Source organism: Phoenix dactylifera, chromosome 14 (genome assembly GCF_051530095.1).
Source record: "Phoenix dactylifera cultivar Ajwa chromosome 14, Ajwa_hap1_PhDact_Kaust_v1.1, whole genome shotgun sequence".
Taxonomy (NCBI): Eukaryota; Viridiplantae; Streptophyta; class Magnoliopsida; order Arecales; family Arecaceae; genus Phoenix; species Phoenix dactylifera.
Genome location: NC_143203.1, coordinates 25,965,391 through 25,981,966, shown reverse-complemented (window position 1 = coordinate 25,981,966; position 16,576 = coordinate 25,965,391). Strand labels below are relative to the sequence as shown.

At 41.2% G+C, this 16,576-nt stretch overlaps 1 protein-coding gene and 1 pseudogene across 2 annotated transcripts; one reads left to right on the top strand and one right to left on the bottom strand.

The window, feature by feature from the left end:
• Window positions 1-2,226: 2,226 nt before the first annotated feature.
• On the top strand, window positions 2,227-7,876 carry LOC103718117 (selT-like protein; annotated as a pseudogene). Its single transcript, XR_015972971.1, has 4 exons — window positions 2,227-2,543; window positions 2,640-2,710; window positions 3,226-3,541; window positions 7,529-7,876. The product of XR_015972971.1 is annotated as a selT-like protein (transcript).
• Window positions 7,877-10,214: 2,338 nt separating this feature from the next.
• Window positions 10,215-15,211, bottom strand: LOC103718116 (iron-sulfur cluster assembly SufBD family protein ycf24-like). Its single transcript, XM_008806790.5, has 2 exons — window positions 13,585-15,211; window positions 10,215-10,708 (listed from the first exon to the last, which is right to left on the bottom strand). Exons 1-2 carry the CDS (start codon window positions 15,028-15,030, stop codon window positions 10,490-10,492), a joined length of 1,665 nt encoding a protein of 554 aa, XP_008805012.2. The 5' UTR covers window positions 15,031-15,211; the 3' UTR covers window positions 10,215-10,489.
• Between the last annotated feature and the right edge of the window lie 1,365 nt (window positions 15,212-16,576).

The following is a 16,576-nucleotide window of genomic DNA, read 5'->3' as shown; positions in this document are numbered from 1 at the left end:
CCTCACTAAAAAGTCCATCATTTTTGGCATATGCCAAAGAAGACATTCTGAATCATCATTCAAATTTCAGTTTTTGCTATGCACTACGTGTTTGGATATTTTGCATTTGATGTCTACGGTTAAGTTAAACACATCCACTAAGAATGAGAAGGATGGAAGATAAGAAGGCGTGAAAGTGGAAAAGAAGGAGATTGTCTCATTTGGGATGGTAGGGTTTATCCATTCCTTAAATTTTAGGAATAAATAAACCATCTCTCTGAGTAGAAGTTATTGTTGTTCAAAATTGGAGATCGATGGACATTAGGTGTGCCATTCACTAATGCTTCATATCCCTGCCTTTCTTCATTTACTTTTCACTACTTGGCGAATGGAAAGATGTCCATGAACATTAGATGCAAAGTATCTAAACAACCCCTTAAAACTCACACGACTTGCAAAATTATATTTACCTAAGATGTATTGGTACATGCATTGTTGTATTTTTTCGGCAATACCCAAGAATTAATTATTGGAGAAAGTTACAAAGTAAAATAACAATCCATAAAGCATAATCAAGAAGTTCCAATTCCTTCTCAGTTGCTTGAGTTAAATAACATCTTACTGTTGTTGACATCTACTATATTGGCTGAAATACTCCCACTTAACGTGCTTACATTTTTTTTTATTGTGTTTTCCCCTTTTTGGTGGGCAAATAATCACTGTCTAGCAACAAATTTACAATCCCTTGCACATAGTTGCACCTGATAATATATATAGTTCCATGCTCATACGTATTCTCTCCCAAAATTATTTTTCTTTTCTTCTTTCTTTTTCCTTTTTTTTTTTTATGGAAGTATAAAGGGCTCATCAAAATTCATTAAAAGAAAGAACCCAAATATGAGCACGGATTCTCTGTGATCCGTGTGCAGCATCGTAGAGTGTTGTACAGTCGCGAATAGTTGTCATCAAGAGATGGATGGCCATCAAACAAAACAGCATGAGAGCACATACCATAACATACACAACGTTCATTGTTTGATAGCCATTCATCTTCCAATGGCAGTTATCCATGGATGCGTAGCACTTTACGGTGCACAGGCGGCACGACAGAGGATTCTGGTTGCCCAAACATAAAGAGGACAAAGAGCTTGAGAAGGGGCACAATGGCTATAATAGTTTAAGAAGAAATAAGTGAAGGGAAGGAAAAACCTAGAAACATACATGGGAAGCATTGGCAACTGATATATGTTGGACCATGATATCCGTACTGTAGGAACCCTTACCATAGTCGTTGGTCAAGGATAAAAATCCAAGTGATAGCAGGAGCCACATCTCATTCTCTCTTGGTGGGCTTAAACTCTTTGCGCTTTGTTTGCGCCAAAATGCCAAAGAAAACCATCCCTCTCCCCATTGGGACCGGCAAGTATTAGTGCCAAGCCTCCTTAGGTTGATATTTCAAGCTCTGGTGGAGCTCCTTCCACAACAAACATGTGGACCTACATTCGAAGAACAAATAGTCTATAATCTCCTTCTTAGTTACCCATCATCTGCCTAATTAATCACTTTTTAGTATTTTTCATATAGTACAATCCCAAGATAAACGAATGGCTTAGACAAGTCATAAGCTCAATCAGGTTGGAGCAAAATTGAGTTTAGCTTAAAATTTGGGAAATGACTTGGATTTTCAGAATAATTCTTAAATTTATTATCATATTTGAATAATTTAGTTTACATTACGAGTGGAAATCAGACAAATCGTGTCGGATTGGAGGTCGATCAAGGAAGATCCTAAGACTTCCACCAAGAACCCAACCCAACCTCAATCGTTGACCTTCATTTTGAAATTGTATTAGTTCGAGTTCAGCCAAGTTGGTTAGATTAGCTTAGCCAAATCACCTATCAATCCTCCAATACCATATGAATATCATCTAATGTTAAAACAAACTATGTTTGGAATAGCAACATATGAGTACAATATGCAATTTCAAATGCATATAGTGAAACGGACACTGCTAAAATTTTGGATTTTTAATATGTGTATATTATACATTTATAAGGGTTCAGGCTTGGGTTGGGGTTGCCCAATGTCTTAGGCCAAGCCCGACTCGGGTTGACATTTTTGGCCCAAACCCAACCTGATCGGGTCTAAACCCATCCAGGCCCGGTCCAGTTTTCGATTGCTCTCGGGTTAACCCGCCCGTGAAGCCCAAAACCTAAAGGTCGGCTGTCCACGAACGAAGCGTGGTCGAAGACCGGCACGTTTTAAGCAAAAAAAAAAAAAGACCGGCACGAAGCTTTTTATCTCGCGCGATAAGTCCGAGGGTCGGAAGTCCTTTTTGTTGTGTTTTCCCAGCAGCAGCCGGAGAGTGAGCTTTTCGCCGGCGAGGATGGATCGCGTCCAGCTTCTCCTTTTAGGGTTTCCCATATTCCTCTTCTGCTCCGATCTCCTCAATCTTTTCACCCCGCCTCCCCCTCCTCCCCCGAAGCACCAGTCTCTCATCCACCACCACCACCGCCAGCCGCCCCCCGCCATCCACCAAAAGACCGATTTATTCACCGCCCAGGTATCTCCCTCAGTCCTCGCTCCTCTTCTCTCTTCACCGCTTTCTATTTCTTTTCCCTCGAATCATAGATTTTGCCTCTTTCTTGTATTTTGGCAGGGTAATCAACACCGAGGATTAGGTTACGGCACCATTGTGGAACTGAAATTCTGTGTCGCTTGCTCTTATAGGTAATAACATACCTTAAGTTCTCTCCATTCAAATTCAATTTTTGAATTCAAACTATTGTTGTAATCTTCTCATTATTTCTTTCCTATTTTCTCTCTATTTGAATTTGAATTGCTGCTGTAATTTTCTCCTAACTCCTATAATCACTCATGTAATTTTTATTGCAAATTAATGATTTTGGTATCTTAGGAGATAATGTCTTCTTTCTTAGATTTCATTAATTTTTATTCTTGACAACATGGCACTGGATTACTACTTCAAGCTCCTATTTCGTTTTCTTACGGGGGAATAGAAATGTGACCTAACCTCCCTCATATACTAGATATCCAACAATTAATTTCTAATCTAACTAAAATGTTTATACTACCGATAAAGAATCTAAAGGTCATGCTTTCTTCCATGCACTTATATATAATCAGGAAATATTGACATTCTATGTAACAAGAATGCATTAAAATGGGATTTCTGTAATATGATAATTTTTCATTATATGACTAAAAGTATTCCATTTTGTCAGGGGAAATGCAATGACAATGAAGAAAATGCTGGAAACTTCTTTTCCTGGGATTGAAGTAATTTTGTCAAATTACCCCCCAGCCCTTCCAAAACGTCTACTAAGCAAAGTGGTTCCTATTGTTCAAGTTGGAACTATTGCAGTTGTAGTGGCAGGTGATCAGATTTTCCCAAGGCTGGGAATGACACCACCTCCATGGTACTTTAGCTTGCGTGCTAATAGGTTTGGAGCTATTGCCACAACTTGGCTTTTCGGCAACTTTGCACAGTCTATGCTACAGAGCACTGGTGCATTTGAAGTTTACTGCAATGGTGACTTGGTAAGACACTATGCTTGCACCTTCTATGGCTAGTTTTGACTTATATATTTTGTCATATACATTCATTTGATGCTGCCTCTAAATCTGTCTAGTCTAGACAAAGAAACAAGTGTGCTGTTCTTGTCATTAACTGCATCTTGGCAGCAACCAAGCAAGCATTATGCGTTGCAAAATTCAATAAAAAAATGTTAACATGACACGTGGGATAATTTACAATTGTTATTTTCACTTTTTGATTGGTGAAATTTCACAAATTATGTCTGCATCATTATTGCATAAAATATACTGCACATGCTTCAAGAGGGACCAACCTTCTTAGAAAACACTTTGTTTCTGGTGTTCTTCTACTTGTGAGGCAGTGAAAAGTGAATCATTCATGGTTGAGTGATAGAGGTTATGCAGTGCAGGATGAACCTTCCAAGAAAATGTCTTGACATTGTTCATGATGGTATCCTGTCAGTATATCAACTAATGACTTTGTAAATGGTCCTTTTGGATTCGTAGATTTATTTCTACACTTCTTTACTGTATGGAAATTAGCTGAAAGAGATGGTATTGTACATTGCACAAATGAAATTTATATCCACTGTTTGAAGTGCTCTTTATGGAAAATAAAACCAACAAATTTGTAACTGTATTGAAAATAGGTTGCATGACTGTATCTGTTAAACATCAACATTGTTATCAAACCATGTTGGGCAATGATTTAGTATTCCCATTGTTGTGTACTATTTTTTATCCTAAGAAATTAAAGTTATTTGCTTGAGGGACTGCACCTTTTAATGCCTACTTTAATTTATAATTTTTGATTCTTATTATTTGTTATATAACTAATCAAATGCTCTTCTATATTTTTCTCTCTTCTTGCATCCAATTATTCTTTTCCCCTTCTTTTTGCCACATCTATTTGGATGTACCTATTTCATTTTCCATTAAGGTCTAGCTGCAGAAACATGATATGTGGTTAAATATATGCATTTTCTGGATAAGATGTTGATATTTCTTTCATAATTTATTTATGAGCACTAAGTTTGTCATGATGGCTTGTTCTTGTTCTTCACCTTCCTCCTTTTTTTTTTTTTTTTTTGGTAGAGCATGATGTCTCCTACTAAAATTATACTAACTATATTGTTGGTACTTGGTACATGTCATGCTTCTAAGTATATTAATCTGATTCATGATAGTGGTTTTCTGTGAAAGCTTTCTAGTTGTCTCCACTAGAAAGAAGAAATGATTATTCTTTAGTGTTAATTATCAGTTCCACAACCCGCTGACTGTTGTCTCCCGTTGTTCTAACTTTTGGACTGTAAGAGCCTTTATACTTTTCATCCAATGCACAAGCTTTTTCATTTCTTATTTTTATCTTCCTTATCCTTATGTTCCTTTAAACTTTTCCCTTCCATTTATTTGGGATGACAAAGTGCAAAGGAAGAGGAAATAGTAGTTGTACTTTTCATGTAATGCACATGCTTTTACATTTCTAATGTATATCTTCCTTATCCTTATGTTCCATTACATTTTTCTCATCCATTTATTTGGGATGACAAAGTGCAAAGGAAGAGGAAATAGTTGCTGTTAAGCTCTTGATTTGTGAGAATTTATTCTAACCGACCAAAAAAACTGTCCTACCTGATGGATTTTTTTTTCCCATGATAAATTGAGCTATTGAGATTGAAAGCATGAAAAGCTTCAGATCAGTTGTAATGTAATACTCAGCCCATTTGGGGCTTGATAGAGAGCTGGGCTGGGCCACTTGATCGGCCTAGGAAGAATAATTAGCCCAGAATAGAAAAAAAGATTTTTATGCTAGGCATATTCTCTGCATGTGCTGTGGGCGGACTTGGCGTGCACATGCACCAGAAGAGGCAGACTCTCGATAGAAGTCACCTTTCTATCTCGACTCCAAGTAGGAGTCAAACGATGGAAGGATTCCGAACCTGAAGGACCCCTGGTTTTGCGCTATTTAAAGCTACTCCAGCATCCTCTGATGACCTCCATCATGGATCTCAGCCCCCAGTATTGAATCACTAGAATTTTTATTCCTTTCGTCGCGGATGTAGTCCACCACCATTCGGTCGCCACAGCAGATCCCTTGCCAGCAACAAGGTAATGAGATCTCCTCCCTCTGTTCCACTGTCCGATCTGCCCCCTTCTCTATAAGGCCACCTTCGATCGGAATTTTGCCTGCGATGCGTCAGATTTTGTCTCAAAGGAGAGGTTGCTTTGTTTTAATTTTTTCTTTCCTATATCATTAATCACCAATTAAATCCTTGGCAATGTGTCAAATACGACCATGTCGGACTTTTGGCCAAAGTCTCTTGGACTCCTTTGAGGATGCCCGTTCAACCACCAACTGCCAGCGAGTGCATGGAGCCTCATACGGATGTTGTTTCGACGAAGTTATTTCCTTGTTTCACTAATCTATTAGTTCCTTTCTTTGTTTTGTGAAGCTGGCCGCCACTGTCCTCTCCACTTCTTTTTCTTTTCCAAGATTTTATCATTGTTCACTGCCATTGTGGCTGCGGCTTGGGCCTCGCCATATTTGCCGAAAGCCACCGACCTTTTGTTAGTTTTTCTCATTGCTTCCTCAATCTTTATCAAGCTTGGAAAGGAGAAGAAGCCTCACCATCACCATGAATCAGAGCTCTTGAGTTCTGTATCCAGCTCTAACAAAGAGGAAGAGTCATTTAGTTCTCTAAATGGCACTGCCATGGAGGTTGTTTCGTTCAGTTCTGCAATCAATTCCACCACTTTACCAGCCGAATCGTTGACTTTTACAACCAGTTCTTATGATCTTCTTTGATTCCCATACATTGAGCCTGACAAGAGCCACTTGATGAGATCGAGGCTAAACACCTCCCAACATTCAACGGCTGCAATGATGTTAATCTTATCGTCTGTTTTCATCTTTTCTTACTAGGTGGTTTAAGGATCACTACCAAGAACAAAAGGTTTCTCGTCTCTACCTCTGCCTCTCAGAGCCTTCCCAATACAATGATGACATTGAGAAGTTGATCCTTTTGGCCACCTCTAGGGATGTCGAAGAGCTCGATCTCGACTTCGTCGGCCCATGTCATTATCCTAATTATCCTAAGGATCTTGAGAAGGAATTTTTCGGGATTATATGGATTTGTCAATGTACTTGTGAGGAAAGTGATGTAACCTTTTTTCTAAATTCATCGGTTAATTATTAATATTTTTTGAGTTGAATTATTCATGATTGGTGAATTGATGCATAGTATTTTATTGTTAAATATTTTATAGCTTGGAATACTATATGATGCATAACCGATAAAATTGAGGTTACTTGATTGATTTCGATACCACATTGTATAATGTATTTTGTTAATCTGAACGAGTTTAGATTCAAGAAGTTTTTGGACTCAGTCTGACTATACTAAGGACCTTTCCAACGGGGGTTGAGATTTGGTGCTTGATTAATCTTGAAGAGTTTATGCCGCAAAAGGGGCGGCATGCCGCACAAGTGGCGCGGCACAAAGAACCTACCAATGGGGGTTAAACATTAGCAAAGGACCCCATAAAAGAGGGTTAAACGGTGACATTTAAGTTATCGTGAAGAACTTCACTGCAAGTAGATATGCGGTATTATGAAAGGATCCTGCCATAATTCATAGTTGATGAGGTGAATTTGATGTTTTGAAAGAATTTGGATTTATGTATGAAAACTTGAAAATTTTTGAGAAATATTGGACTCACATGCATGATTTTTTGATAATACTGCATGTCTAAATCTTGTTTTTTTGACCTGATGTATTCTATATGCATATGTTCAGTAAAATTAATTATTATTTTATTGTCCGATTTTCTAATTAAAGTGTTCACCCTGCAAATGCATTGGAAACTATCAAAATATTCTTGCAATTATCTTTCTGTAAGGTAGTTTATACTTCTGTTGCTGCTTGATTTTTTTCTACAATCATATTTTTGTACTTATGAACGGCTTTTTTTTTTGCCCCAACCTTGTAGGTTTTCTCTAAACTGCAGGAGCACAGGTTCCCTGGTGAAGTTGAGTTGAGAGAACTAATTGCCAGCAGGGTTGCCTAATTATGCATTCAGGAAGAACGTTGGAAGTGTTTGGTCCTAGTAGACTGGGGATTCACTTCACCAAAGTTGCACCATCTGATCGGTCCACTGTCCTATGACTTTTTTCAGGAAAAAGAGTTGACAACTTCTACCACTCAAAAACTTTGTTAGTCTGCCTTCTTACTGTGTATCTATTGGCTCTCTGAATGATTACTGAGTTGTTTTAAAACAAAAAAAAATTGAATCTCCCAATTGTGTAATCAATCTGCTGGCAAAGTTCCATGATCTTTAGAGTATTGTAGTATTCAATAATCACACCTATAATGAGGCACATCAAAAATTTTGCCGACTGGAAAAAAGCCCCGCCTTTAACCACTGTTGCAATTGATTAGATGAATGGCAAGCCGAGTGGAGGTCATGTATGTATGTGCGAGCTCAGACCTAGTTTGGGTCAAAATAGTTTTACTGAATTGTGTTGAACTCTTGCTATCAAGAAAATGTTGATGTCCAAATTCCTTCCACGTTGCCACACTGTAATCAAGTTGGGCATGCATGCAACGTAATCACTACGATGACCTAGTAATACCCTGCAAAGTTATGGTTCAAGAAATCAATAGAAAGTTACACCCACTGAATGGCTATCGTATGTGAGTCTCAATCGTAACCAAATATGGTTCTCTTTTGGATCCAGGTTAACTCGGGCTGCATTCCTTCCTGTGCTTAGATTTCATGTCGGAAGAGGAGCTATATCCATTGCAAAATTTGAACAAATTCTTTACGGGAATAAATCAGGATAAACAAGACGAGACTAGCCAAAATATCGTAAGCCTATGTCAAGGGACTGAATTGATAAAGGATCGTATGCTTCCCTAGTTCGTCTCAACTGGTATGTTTTTGTCCCTTCTCTTTTTTATCGAGGAAAGATGCCTCCTTGCTAGATGGTAAGTTAGAACGAGAACAGGAGTCGAAAATATCTACATAACTTTCTCCACAACTCGAATTCTTTCCTTTTTGAAGTTTTATTTTGTTTTCCCTATGCTCCTGTTCCCCTAGCGGAGCTCAATAGGATTAAAAATGTTTTTGCTCTCGTTACCCATGACAAAAGAAAATGTCAGAGTGAAGACATACAGAGTTGGAACGTATATATATTCAGTGTCCTAGTTTTTGTAGTGTTTGGTGGGGGATACTACGTGTGCCTATCTTTCTCCTTTTGCCATTATGTGATGGCAGGCTTCTGCCCAGCTTAAGAGTTAATAGAAGTTTATCTACCATGTGTTCTCATGAGGTACAGAATTGGTGCTTTCATAGAAGCTGATCTGAACCTTTCTTTTGTCATCCTATGAATGGGTAACGAGAGCAAGATCATTTTTAATCCTATTAAACAGAAGCATAAGGAATAAATGAGGTAAACATGGAGATGGACAGCAACAACAGCAGTCTTGGAGAAACTGACGGCTAATATGCTAAAATATCATCAATCCATGAGGCTGGAACGCCGGGAATTCTAGAGTAGCTGATTGGAATAATATTTTCGAGCTCTAGACATGCAAATGGAGGCCATTAGTGGAGGTGGATGGCTGCAATGGCACTCTTGGAGTACCTCTTGTCAGAAATGAGCTAATTATGGCGTCTAAAGGTGGTAGACATTGACTATACTGGAATACCCGATGGAGACCACCTCCTTTGTTATCTAATTATCTTGCTTTCAGATTAAGAATCCTCTTTTGTATAAATCATGTTCGATTCTATTAGGTGTTGTTCTTCCTAATGAACCCAACCCACTCATTTTGGTTTCCTCCTCGATGCATATTCTTAATGTGATTAGTGTATGATACGAAAGACCCTCCAACCTCTTATCTGCTTCCTAATCTGGTATGGTCTAATTTGTCTTGGCAATTTCTCTGCAGTTTGGATTCCTCACCGACGCGCATGGTGCTTCCGCTAGACAGTGGTTTATACTTCAAGATACAAAGCATCCATCAATTGATGGAAATTCTGAGCCAAGGGCAGGCCTTGCTTTAGCTCCAGATATGGAACATGAACCACCAAGAAAACTCTAATAAAAGGTCAGTTTAGTTGCCGTTAGTACCTGGAAGGAGCATAAGATTCTTGAAAGGTAAAAGTTGATCAGTATACAAGTGCACATCAGCATAAGATTGTTGAATGGTAAAATTTCTATACAACTGCAAATCTTTCATGATCATTAGTTTGAAAGCAAAGTAGGTTTTCACATGCTCGGTCTCGGCCACAGATTTATTTATCTTGTCTGGATATCAGGCTACCTCCACAAGTAAAGTTTACCTCAGAGATCCTCATCACAATCATCATTACCATGCAATTTAACATTATCGCGTGCAGTTTCTCAGTCCTTGACCAGTGATTACAACATTTACTTTATAAAATCATTTGCTGTTAATTATTCAGAGGAAAAAAATGAACTTTCAGAGCTGAAGTTACAGATTCTGCTCCATGCGCTAGCACAACCTGCATATCTGAAAACATATTGTAAAACAAAGCATATTAAATCATATTAGTGGCTTCAGTCAACAAGCAAAAGGAATCTGTAAGATTATTGGAGGCCCACCAAAAATAGAGGATATTATATGACTTGCTAATCAAGGTGCTAAAATTTTTGGTAATAGTACATATAACTCATTGTAGATAAGCTATCGCAATTTAATAACTGTAATTCACATAATAAACAGCCAATTCCTCACTGACAAAACAAGAAGAGGAAAGAAAATGAAGACCCATAATATCAATTCCATGTGATATCGGCACAAGATTTGGAAAATTTACGCCCATTAACTAATACTCACTCACCGTTTCATACTATACAAATGTTGACCTTCAGTCATTTTACAAACAAAAATTTACTGGTCCACCCACAGCGACAATCCACAGTTATCCCACAGACCCCTCCAGCTTTAGATTCATGAGTGCATTCACCTCTGAGGCAAACTCTAGAGGAAGCTTGTCAAAAACATCCCTGCAGAATCCACCAATCATGGCTGCAACAGCCTTTTCATGATCAATTCCCCTCTGCTGAAAATAGAATAGCTGATCTTCGCCAATCTTGGAAGTGCTTGCCTCATGCTCTACACGGGCTGTAGGGTTCTTTACCTGTTTGATATACAGTCAGTTGATCAATATAACAAGGCATAGCAAACGGTGTACATATAAGATCTCTAACATATATTGAGTTGTAAATTGGCAAATATCAGTGGGCAGTTATAGAAGTACACCAGATGGACAATGCCTCATAAAGTTCCTAATGTAAAGGAGCATTGCAGAAAACAAGAAATCAAAAATACCAAAATTGTTTAGCTAATTTAAATGATGCAAATAACCATAGAGAAGGTATCAGTTTGTTGAAACTCACGTTGGAACATTAGTCAAACGAAATCAAAACTAGTGCAAATTTAAAAGAATTGACTTGAAAATCTGTTCTGCCATAGGGTCTATGGATGTGGCATCACAAGATTATTTCTGTGAATGAAATGTCTTTCAAAAGTGTAAAACAGGAATTCTGGCAGGACTGGGACATTGAAAGGAACAGCCTTAATTCATAGCATGAACCTCGTACAATGTGACAGGGACAAAGCTTACTAGCATCTTAATTCAGACTTTGGAAGTAATAACTTATTAGAAAAACAAGAAAACCAATAAGAAATGGTTGGCTGTTTTATCCCATTTTACAAAGGCAGGTTTGTGGATGTTCATCCTACCAGATTTTTGTTGAGGATGCTTTTAAAAGTGTGCATCATATAAGTCAGATCCACATTTTTTAGTGAATTTTATGTTTCATGAAAACTGAAATAGTGGGCTGAAACTGAAATTGTCCTGTTAAGGACAAAACAAAATCAGCTTTGTTTCAGGCAAATTGTAACAAACAAAACTTTGGAGTACTGCAACTGACAGAAACCAGCCACTTTGATCTTGATCAAAGAGTTTGATGCCTCAAGCTGAAGCATCTCAGCAAATCAAAAAATTTCAAACATTGACAAGATACAATCAAAGCACCCGCTATATCTATATCCTTTCCATGCAAAGGTTGCCATGGCCTTAGCAAACCTATAGTAAGTGAATTTCAATCCAACTTGCTAATCATCTGCACTGAATTTAGTGGTCGTGTGGTACACTGCAAGATTACAAGGTACAAAGACCACCACTCCAAAGACTATATTTCCCAATCAAATCAAATGTGAATCCTGAGACATCTAATAAAATGATCAATCTCCAAAGCTAATTCTAAGACAAAGGATGCAACTGGTTTTCATATCCTCCAGAGTTCCTCTGGAGAGCTAGTAAAAACAGTGCAAGTGCACATAGTAGAGAAGTTAGACACTGCAAATGCACAAAGAATAACATTAATCTAGCCTGTTCCCTTGGATACACCAATATCCTAGCTTAATTCTGAATCACATGATGTACATATGACTTCCAAGGAGTTTTTTTTTTTTTTTTTTTTTTTGGGGGGGGGGGGGGGGGGGGTCGTCAAAAGAATTTGCATTGTATTGGCTTTTCAACAGGGTATTTTGTATTTCAAGAAAGATTTGGAAGAGCCTGGAAGGTCATCCAGCATGGAACTAGGTGACACAGGAGATTTTTTTCAGAATAATGACCAACATATGGAGGATGTTTGGAAAAGTTGGATATCATTTATTCATGGCATGTAATGGAACTGACGTCATTTTGGAGTGAGTTTTGGTCTAGCTTTGCACATTCAATTTCCTTTCTTCCTTTCCCCCCTTTCTAACTAGCCATCTCCTTCTGGTTGACAAAATGATGCCACTTTTGCGCAGTTCAGATTTTTCAAACACTTCTACTGCTGTTGAAACTAGGCATCAGAGCCAATCACTTGTAAGTTTGCAATCATTAAAGTTTGAAGAGCTCTTGTGTCTCATCATATCATAATAGTCTAGTAACTAACCCTTCATCCAACCTCTCCTCTCAACAGTTCTCCTGCAAAGATCACAACCCTTCATAAGATACCTCAATGCAATGCCTTGTATCCTCATGAATTTGAATCACTAGCATGTGCCTTCTGTATGTAATTTATCAAACTCTTCTTCTGGCCATACGATCAAGTAGCCTCCATGACAGCCACAATCCTGAACTAAGTCCCTCTCCTAGCCTCATCATGTATTGTCAGAAATCTGGAACAATTATAGATGCATCAAGCATAACTTCCATCAAAGCAACCCCCCCCCCCCCCTAGCCCACCTCTTTTTCATGACTGACTAACAGACCTCTATCAGAGATAACAATCATCCATATGTCTCCCTATCTAATCTCATGTATCATTAATCAATCCAAATCATTCATCCATTCACCAGAGTATTTTCCATGGTAGATGCAAATATAAATTTGCAAGTTTGATATCAAGTTTTTTCAGAAATAATATTTGAACCAAAGGTAGATGTACTTTGCCAATTGTCACATACCCAAGAAATGACAAACAAACTTAGAAGAAGCTATCTGCAATAACTGATATCCAATGTTCCTGTCTCCCTTCTTTTCTTTCTTGTTCTTCCCCATCCAGTGAATGCATCTTCATTATGTCATCTTTTCCCACATCCAAATCTACTCAGGTAACTGCAGTTTGATTTTGGCCTACTAACCGTAGAGCACCAAAATGAGGCAACCTCTTATAGCTACCTAGACCATACCCCACCAAACTTCAAACTAAAGCAAGTCCATAAGCAAAGGAGTTAAAAAAGGCATCCTCCTGAGATTCTAAGTTTCAACTTCGAGCCACTTCCTGGAGCTTAATTCTAACAAACTCAGAATGCATTTATTTGCACCAAAAAACAAGCAGACAAAAGATCTGCAGTTAAAACCGAGAAATCCATCATTCATAACTGCCCTTTTTCTATATACTCAGCACCAAAGTGTATCAGTTAAGCAGGCGAAAAAGGAACTAACCATGACACGCCGAGCCCTATCAAGGTAAACCAATATTACCATGAACACTAGCACTGGTCTGAGGAACCTACCTGTATGTATGGATACGTGTTGGCGCCGGCTGTGTCCCCGATAAGCATAGAATCACACTGTGAGAAATTCCGGGCATTTTCTGCCTGGGGCTGGACCTGAACAAGGCCACGGTAGCAATTCCTCGACCTCCCTGCTGAGATACCCTTGGAAATGATCCTACTCCTCGAATTCTTCCCCACATGAATCATCTTCGTTCCGGTGTCGGCCTGCTGATAATCCTTTGTCAGGGCCACCGAGTAGAACTCGCCCAGCGTATCATTCCCCTTCAGAACCACACTCGGGTACTTCCACGTTATTGCAGACCCAGTTTCCACCTGGGTCCACGAAATCTTGGACCGATCACCATCACAAAGGCCCCTCTTTGTCACGAAATTGTAGATCCCACCATTCCCTTCCTCGTCCCCTGCATACCAGTTCTGCACCGTGGAGTACTTGATCTCGGCCCCATCGGCGCAGTACAGCTCCACCACCGCGGCGTGGAGCTGGTTCTTATCGTACGACGGCGCCGTGCAGCCCTCCAAGTAGCTCACATAGCTCCGCTCATCGGCGATTATAAGCGTCCTCTCGAACTGGCCCGTCTCCCGGTCATTGATCCGGAAGTAGGTCGAGATCTCCATGGGGGAGACGGTGTCCTTGGGGATGTAGCAGAAGGAGCCGTCGCTGAAGACGGCCGAATTGAGGGCGGCGTAGTAGTTGTCCCCTGGGGGCACGACCCTCCCGAGGTAGCGACGGACGAGGTCGGGGTACTCGCGGATGGCCTCCGAGATGGAGCAAAAGATGACGCCTTTCTCGGCGAGGGCCTCGCGGTGGGTGGTGGCGATGGAGGTCGAGTCCATGACGGCGTCGACGGCGACATTGGCGAGGCGCTTCTGCTCGTTGAGGGGGATGCCGAGGCGGTCGAAGGTGGCGAGGAGCTCGGGGTCGGCCCCCTCGAGGGAGTCGAGCTTGGGCTTGCGCTTGGGCTCGGAGTAGTAGCACATGGACTGGAAGTCGATGGGGGCGTAGCGGTTGTCCGACCAGCGGGGCTCGCGGAGGGAGAGGAAGCGGCGGAGGGCGTCGAGGCGGAAGCGGAGCATCCACTCGGGCTCGCCCTTGAGGGCCGAGATGGAGCGGACAGTGTCCTCCGAGAGGCCCTTGGGGATCGAGAAGGACTCGATGTCCGAGACGAAGCCCCACTTGTAGTCCCGCTTCAGGAATCGCTGGATCGCGTCATCGCCGGCGTCGCCGCCGCCACCGCCGGGAGGGCGGCTAGGCCGGCGGTCGGTCTGGACGGCGCGAACACGGAGGGAGGGTTTCTTGGGGCGGGCTAGGGTTCGATAGGGGAGGAGCCCTAGCCCTAGCCCTCGATCGAGAATCGAGGAATTCGTTCTGTTTCTATTAGGGTTTCGGATTGGTGGGGCGGCGATCGACGGAGGGGAGAGCAGAGAAAAAGAAGATGCGGCCATGGATGGATTAATGGCTGGATGGAGCGAGACAGAGAGAGACGAGGTGGGGTGAGAACTGAGAAGAGACGTGAGAGAAGAATGGAAGGGCAGGGGCGTGTGGAGGGGATGCAGCGCGGGATGGAATCGGGAGCGCGATGAGCTCCGCGACGCTCACGTGGCTTTGATCTCGTTGCGTTGACCCGACTTCGAGTAGATCGGGGTTGTATCTTTCGTGCGAGAGAAGGATTCACCTTCCTTCCCGCGAATCCACCGCTAGATCGCCGTGTCCAACGGTGGATTCGCACGAAGGAAGGTGCACCCTTCTGTCGAGCGAAGGATACAACCCTGACCCATTCCGAGTTCCGGCTTGGAACGGGATGTCCGGAGCCGTGTCAAACTCGTGTTCTGGAGAAAAGATGACATGAATCCCTGTTTGGAGAGTCGAAGGAAGCATTCGGTGCCGCACGCGATGGGGAATCTATTTGCGACAAATAAAACCGAAGTTAATGAGGAAGTCTTCTCAGATTTTTTTTTTTTTTTTTGGGGTTGGGGGGGGGGTACACGGAGGGAGGCAAGTCTCCAAACAAACGTACAATCCAAGAAGACGGCATCCATGAGCCCTAGCCGCTACACCATATGACAAGGGAGGATGAAGAGGGGTGTTCTCATTTGACTTAATATTAGCATCTGTTGCTGGAAACTGGATCCGAAGGTGACCACGGATCGAGGAGGAGGAGTTCTAGCAGGGGGTGCGGCGGTGGACAGCTTTCTCCGGAGGATCTGCAAGAAACCGGTGGCCGGAAGTTCCGGTGCCGGCCCTCCGATACTTAAGTCGGAGGGGATTTTTTGATGGAGCCAGCAGAGAGGTTACGTAAAAGAAAGATCTCTCTCCAGAAGAAAGAAGTTTCCCCTTTTTATAACGGGGGTGTATGGGTTACCTGTGACGTGACTGTGCGAATTAATGAGTTATTGTAATGATTGGACGTAATCATGTGAATTAATGAGTTGCCGTGGACGGCCCAAGATTTTGGGCTGGCTGGAGGTCCATTGCGATCGTGCGCATTTAATCGTTGATAGTCGCTGGGGCGGAGATCGCGGGATTGGATCCCGGATGAGGAGGAGGGGGACTTGATTTTTGGTGGAGTGGAGGAGTCTGCTTCTTCCTTTGACTGGGTCTCCTTTGGGCTTGGGATCGATGGGGTTCAACTTAACCAAGATCAAGGCTGCAAGCTTTGAGGCCAGGGCGCGCTGAGGTTGGGCGCCTTGAGGTCGGGCGCCGTCGCGCTCGCCATCAAGTGCCGGCAATATATCCACGTGCTTTGGACAATCCATTTTTCCCCCAACAGCATCCATTCCTTTGGCTAACCAATCTGCAGATTGTTTACTTATTTTAAGATATATATATATATAGCTTTAAATGCCAAGAGAGCCTTCCTTATATATCAAAAATCTTTTAAGATAAGATTTTTTTGCATACACACCCTTTAAAATATATAAACTTTTATGAATACCCTCATAAAATTGCTATTTACATATCTATCTTCATAAAATACTTATTTTACATGTA

What these genes read in the sequence shown, in the direction of transcription:
- LOC103718116 (XM_008806790.5), bottom strand. Translation starts at nt 15,030, where the DNA reads ATGGCCGCATCTTCTTTTTCTCTGCTCTCCCCTCCGTCGATCGCCGCC. An exon ending in ACACGTATCCATACATACAG is followed by an intron (nt 10,709 to 13,584) that starts GTAGGTTCCTCA and finishes TATATCAAACAG; the next exon opens with GTAAAGAACCCTACAGCCCG.